Raw genomic sequence first — 6,827 nt, 5'->3', positions numbered from 1 at the left:
CAAAGACATTTTCGCGGCAGCTCGTGTTGGCGTTGATGTTTTCTGAATCGACTCGGAAAGTGTAGACGGTGACGGTGAGCTTCCGAAGCTTGGGCTTTTTTTGCGCTCCCTGTAAAGCTTTTGACTCTCCTTGACGCGTTCAGGGTACCTCATAGTGGTAAAGCGGGTGAGCTATCTTGTGTCTCCGATTATAGGGAAATCTAGCCTACTTTTCTCTGTAGACGCGGGCGGTTGCGTTTGCTCGTTCCCGATGATGAGCAATGGCGGTCTCGTCGCCTCCCTTGAGCTTCTCGCGGAAGCTGCATGCATTTTGAGATGTAAAACTGTGCAAGCAGGGATGAAATGCATACCTTCTCATGCGGGCACATGCAGCTTGTTGCCTTTGAAGGTGCTTCCTGAATATCGTCAGCATCACGCGTGCGCGAGTAGTATACTACGAGAACGAGAACTTACTTCTTCTCATATCGCTCCTGGCTTTCGCGGCGACGTCGAGCACGCTCTGGTGAGGATAATCGTTTGCGGCCCATGAACAGATGATGGTCTGGTCCAAAAAGTGTGAGTTATGTAAGGGTTGATTCACAGTCACTTCGGCAGTTGAGTTTGCTGGCCATGACTTTCAATATCGACTCGGAAGTGGAGATGAGACACAAACATGGAGGCGAGGCATTAGTTCAGTCTAGTGCCGACTTTATGGAGAATAAACTAGTCCACACTACCATGCATGATTGTTGGACAACTCGAGGGGCACTTCGCTCAGGCTGAATTCAGCAGCTGTAACCGTGAACTTGAAATCGAAAGTGGAGATAAGCTTTGAGACAAACATGGAGGAATTGCTTCAGTCTCTTCCAAATTTTGTGAGAGATGAACTAGATTTGGTGTGTTCATTGAGAAAGTACCTGCCGGGTTGGAGTTCTCCTATGGAATCATAGTTTGTCTAGCGTGATAATTGGTAAACTGAGACATCAGTTCACGACAACTATTCGGATGAATTGTCTTGTTGCGGGGCTTGGAAAATTCTAAAAATCCTGAAAATATTTGAGAGAGTGCCGACGCAACTGGCGCATGCCTCTGAGAAATTCCGAGGGTATTCACAGCGATACTATTTTGTTATGATTTTTTTACTCCTCAAAAAATTCAAAGTTGGCCCACAAGTCCATTTTGTAGCCTAGAATAACATCCCAAAATTTGAGGCTCATCTATTGTCGTGTTCAGCCGCGAGAGTGGATTCAAGATCAGTTCTCGCCTTAAAAGATGAGTTTCCGATACTTACCCAACGAGTTCTCGCCTTAAAAGATGAGTTCCCGATTCTTACACGACGAGTTCTCGCTAGTAATGATTAGTTCTCGACATCTATGCTAACCGGGCACCATGAGTTCTCGTCACAAACTATCAGTTACCGACACATTTCTCTGCTGAAGCCTGGGGCATGTCGCAAACAACACAGGACTGGACAAGGATACCGTGATAGGGCCTTTGAACTCATTCAAGTGAACAATATCCTATATTATTCTTCAAGACTAGCGATACTTGCCAAGGTCTCTAATTCGTTGAGTACACTCTTCTCGTTGGCCTGCCATTTCAGCCGAAAGTGACCCAATACACGTTCTCGCTCTGCGGCCGACTTGAGCGCATAAGCATGGAGACCGGCACTCAACTCCGCTTCCAGATTCTCCCTTCGTTGACTTTGCTCTCGCCACCACTTCGCTTCCCATTCGAGATATCTTAGGACTCGCCGCATCTCTTCTTCCAGCAACATGACTTCCTCGTTCCAACGCGTCTTGCGAGCGAAGGCCCTCGCCCACTCCACTTTCATAGCTAGTTAAAGGATTAAGGATGAGCACATATGAGAAGAATAACACTGACAAGTATGCAATTGTTCTTCTTCATTGTCAAATGCGCCAGGAGCCGTCCAAATCCACGACATGACTCGCCGCGATTTACTCGTAAGGTGGCGAGGTATACGGGCGCCACGACTAGGACCTATTGATGCCAGTTTCTTGCGCGCCTCGATGTCCGACGCTTCTTCATCACCAGGTAGACGGATATGCTCGTCCTTGAGCTCGCGAAGTGCCGGGTACTTGGATAAACAGCCCAGTAACTGGAGAGCGAGATACCCACGGCGATATCGGGATGCAATGCTGTTTGCTCGCTCGGTGACGGTTTGCAGAAGTTTGACCGCTTTGGTCGTTTGGTGTTGGCCAGTAAGATTAGCGTTGCGGTAAGCGACGAGCCATCGTTTGCTGTGTAGCTTGAATCGTAGTTGGCTGAGCGAGTTCTGGCATTGCGCAACTCGCAAGCGTTCCTCGATTTCAGGCAAGGCCACGATACAGCCGATAACCACATTGGCCGGTCCCTTCGGCATTTGGCTCGGCATGAATAAGGGGATGTCTTCAGGAGACGGTGGCGCTGCGTCGGAGTCGCGCCGGAGTTCACTCTCTGCAATGACGGCTGCCGCACCAGGCATATACACATGCTGGAGTTCACGAAATCGAGCGATCTTGCGGAGTACGGCGCCACGTATTTCTTCTAGTTTGGCTTGGTGATCTGCGGTCAAGACGACATGCTCGCGCTTGAATTCGTGGATCCTGAACCTGCAGACACGTCAGGCCGAGGTAGAAATAAGAGTTAAATGACAAACTGTGAATCTTCAATTTGAAGACCTGCAGATAGGAAAGAGGTAGCACTCCCTCCCGCGATAAACGCTCGCCCGTCGATGTTATGTTGTCGCTCCTCTTGCTGTAGTTCCAAGCGAATCTCGGCCTCGGAGGGAAAACCTGACGAAAGTTGAAATGAGGAAGGAGAAGTAGACAATAGCAGTGAGTTACCTTGGGTGGGGAGAACATACGGATTAGGGCGCGTGTTATCCTGCTCCCATTCGCGAACTTGACGCTTCCAGGTTCGTTGTAACTCGGCATCAATCCCATCATTGACGACCTGAAAGGCATTGACCTGACGGCCGCGTTCGTTACGGGCCACGACAAGCCGGCGCTGCAAAGTATTGCCTGGAAGTTGTTACTAATCAGAGCAAAAATTTTCACTAAAAGAAAAACCACCAACCTAGTGTCATATTCTTCAAAAAGTTATGATTGTCGATACGGTCGTCCAGTACATCAGCGCGATTCCCAAGGCCCATCTCTTTCGTGGCGAGAGCGGCAGGGTTGAGACCAGACCAAACACGTTCCACACCTTCACCATCGGTTTTCGCAACGCCACTTTTATAGCTAAGACTGTTGTTCTCTTTACAGTCGCCCTTGTGTGACTCTTGGTGCCATACTGGTAGGCCGAATTGCACAGTGATGGTGTCGAGGTCGACCCGCATTTCGGTTGGAAGTCGGGCCATTCGTTCGCGAAGATGGAGCTTCCACTGACAAGCGATATCATAAGAGATGGTAAGGAACAATAACCATACCCCCATAATTGCCGAAAACAGGATCCAGTCCATATTGCAGTACCTGCGCTCGAATGAGTTGACGACGACTTGGTGGTTGCAAAACCTGACCTTTCCCCTTTCTGCAAATCCCCGAGACCGTTAGGTCGCACGCACTCATGACGAGCACAGACACAACCGCCAACTCCAGAAACACGGAGTCCTGTTGTCATGCGAGTGTCTTTTTGGAGCAGAGCCGCAAAAGCTGTACAAGTAGACATCTGAATGATTGATTAGCAGGTAAGTGTGAGATGTGACTTTGTGGCTTACGTCCGTTTCGCTCACATATTTTTGGACGTGGGCTTGGTAGGCAGACGGTTCTACCCAGTAAGCCCACCCTGGGCCTAGGGGAGGATCATTGATTTCGTTTGCACGAATACGATTTTTGAGACGAAAATTTGCGTCCATCGCCAAAATAAGCATATAGAGAAACCTGTGAAGGATAAGTAGACGAAGGGGAAACAATAACTCTACTCACTGTAATCGAGGATCAGCAGACTTCCAATTGACGGGGAGGTTTCGGCCATCATGTGGACACGCCCAGCAATTCACTGCACATGTGCCGAGGGGAGTGGCGTCGAGGTCGGCAGGATCATGCCCACGACCGGACCTCTTGCAACGTTGTAAGAAGGACCATTGCCGGGAAATGCGCTGGAATTGTCGACTCCGTTCCTGACCAGGAATGGTCAGTACAAAGACGAGCGTGCAAGGTTGCTACGAACCGGGATAGACACAAGACCAGACACGGCCAAGCTGTTGGTCATGCGCTCCAAGGAGGTGATAAAATCGGTAACATTCAGATTGCCAACGACGTTGAATAGACGGAAGGCCTTCAAAGACCGAAAAGTTATACAGGTTGCCGGTTCGATGACTGTTGCCGGATACCAGAGGTTGCGAAGCAGTTGAGAGACTTTGGTGGCATGTCGAGAGCGAGAACAGTTGCCGTAGCGAATGCGGAGTGTGTGGATATAGGGAAGGTCGACAATTGTCAGCGAGTGGACGACGCCATCTGGAAGTGGACAAGAGAATCCGCCATGCCCAACCTGGTAGATGTATCCTAGTTGATTCAATGAGCATGCGGTCCAGAAGTTTCCGTTCCATTCCTATAAGAATTGGTTAGCTTGTAAGTAAGAAGGAATGCGATGACTCTGTACCTGGAAACTGTGAAGCGGAAACCTTTCATGTACAGCGAGACAGCAATCGAGACATTGCAGGTGAGGACCACAATCCTCGCAGCGAAAGAAGCGGGGGCCAGAGGGCGACCCTGGGTGGAAAGCAGTCTGACAATGAGCACAGACAGGGTTTCCCAGATCGTTTCCAAGGCCTTCATGACGGAGGATCTCGTCGAGGAAAAGGCCCTTCATAGGCCGCCATTGCGACATGGGATTGCTCTGCGACGAAATTAGCAAGAAGCATTAGGTGAGATGGGGACATGGACGCACCGAGCTGACATATTGTTTGCGTTTTTGCCCAGTAGACCCTTCTACTTCTTCGTCGCCCAGGTCATCTTGTTCCAAAGTCGTCGTTGACTCGGTCGAAGGCATTGGCTGGAAAGTGGCGAAGGAGTCTCCCTCCACTTCCATCCGCGGTCGTTTGACGAAGTGAACCGTGGAGCCTCCATGATGACTAAAACCGCCCGGTCCCAAAAAGGTATCACGAGTGTGGATAATCGTGTGGTTCTGAACGATGCGGCCGACGTCCAGGTCCAGAAAAGGTCGAGTGGAGCGGCCTCGTCGGGGTTGCATCGCGAGGAAATTGGGACGGACGGGGCGGTGAGGAATGTGAAGAGAGCGCGATGGATTCAGGGAAATTTTGTATTGCCTGCTGCGTCAATTGACGCAGCAGGCAATTGACGCATCGTCGGGATCGTGAGCTGGCAGTGTGATGATGTCACAGAGCGTGACATCAATCAGGCACGTGCTTGTCATCGACCAGCGGCGCGTCCTGTCCCCTCGCGTCAATTGTCTCCTGCGTCAATTGTCTCCTGCTTCAATTGACGCGTCGTCAGGTAGATCATGCATATTATCGGTCAATTGCCTACCGTGTCAATTGACGCGTCGTCAGGTAAATCATGCACATTCCGGTCAGGGAGTCTTAACGAGGGTCATTTGTATTGAAATGAATAGAACTACTGGGATAGAAGTACTTGTTGCACTTGTATTGTTAATTGGTCAAGCTGTCGGGAAAATAAGGCCCGCCCAAGAATACGTAACCTGGCTTCTGGTCAAAGCGATCTGCGGGTATGCCGAAGCAAGCCATGCCTCAAGATCAAAATTACGAGCAGGAGGACCGCGAATGGTTACTCCACAATCGGGACAATCCCATCGGTGTTGCAGCCAAATGCGCATGCACACATAGCAGTGAGTGTGGCCACAATCGGAGCTGCGATTTGTCAATGCGATAGTTCAGTGGCGGCCCGGGAACACACACGTTACCGGATGCGTCTTGACGGCAGAACAGATTGTGCACTTGTGGTGGCGAGACGTTGGTTCCAGGTATGGCGGTCGCTTGCTGCCCGAACACAGAACACGCTCTTGAAGAACCCCCCGAAGAGTCGAACGACGCCACCCATGGTGCTGGGTCCCCGATCGGGGAGGTTTCAGGCGGAGTTGAGCGAAATCAGGATAGTCCGATATGAGTAGCGTCGCCTGGCCACGTTCATCACGCTGGAGAGTGAGATATGGGCGATATGGTTGAGGCAACCGCCGCTCCAAGAAGGAGAACGGGTCCTTCATAGTTTTGTCGTCTGGACTGGAAGCTGCCAAAAAACATATTTGAGTGCTCGTGGAGCACGCTAGAGGAAAACGCACCTTGGTCATTGTCGTGCGCAGAGTGAGCGGAAGATGCCTTGACCAAGGACATGCAAGGCAATGAGGCCATAAAACAGTTAATATCGCGCTGGGAATGAAAGGAGTGCCAAACTCACCTTCCTCGTTGGCCCGCGAACGCCTTGTGTTACGCGTAACAGTCATGGTTAAAGCCAAGGTGTGGATGGAAGCTGCGGTGACCTTTTTGTGTGACTGATAACTCAATGCCTCGATAAGTCAAGTCAAAATAATATTCATGTGATGAGCCAACTGCCTACAACGACCTCTGAATTGGGATCTATAACTATGGATGCTGAGCAAGGGTCATGACGGACCAAATATTGAACGCACTGTAGGTTCGTTTGCCTCTTTTTGCAGAGCCACAACCCAAGCCGTCTCGACACCCTCCCCATCAGTATGATGGATAGCCGTCCCACCCTCCAAGCGAGGACTGGAAGCTCTTTCGCGTCGACAGAGAGTTTGCTTGAGCAAGATACCCAACCGGATGACCCAGGCTCGGGCCCAAGGCAGAAAATGCATGCTCTGGATAAAACCCCTAGTGAGCGACATCAAGCAGCAGCAAGAGAGAGGTA

The 6,827-nt window shown here is 50.5% G+C and overlaps 1 protein-coding gene across 1 annotated transcript; it reads right to left on the bottom strand.

Annotated features, from left to right (window-relative positions):
• Positions 1–1,504: 1,504 nt before the first annotated feature.
• MIND_01208600 (CxC2 domain-containing protein) lies at positions 1,505–5,172 on the bottom strand (the record flags this gene model as incomplete). The annotated part of the gene is made up of 12 exons (XM_037368594.1): positions 1,505–1,815; positions 1,864–2,591; positions 2,639–2,774; positions 2,826–3,002; positions 3,058–3,364; positions 3,410–3,452; positions 3,500–3,648; positions 3,698–3,860; positions 3,906–4,099; positions 4,150–4,530; positions 4,582–4,818; positions 4,870–5,172. The coding sequence occupies 12 exons, from the start codon at positions 5,170–5,172 to the stop codon at positions 1,505–1,507; spliced, it is 3,129 nt and encodes a 1,042-aa protein (XP_037215520.1).
• Positions 5,173–6,827: the final 1,655 nt, after the last annotated feature.

This window comes from Mycena indigotica (assembly GCF_014461135.1).
Source record: "Mycena indigotica strain 171206Taipei chromosome Unknown Mind.scaff0011, whole genome shotgun sequence".
Lineage (NCBI taxonomy): Eukaryota > Fungi > Basidiomycota > Agaricomycetes > Agaricales > Mycenaceae > Mycena > Mycena indigotica.
Note: the sequence above shows the minus strand (reverse complement) of the source record. Positions and strands in the feature narration are given on the sequence as shown.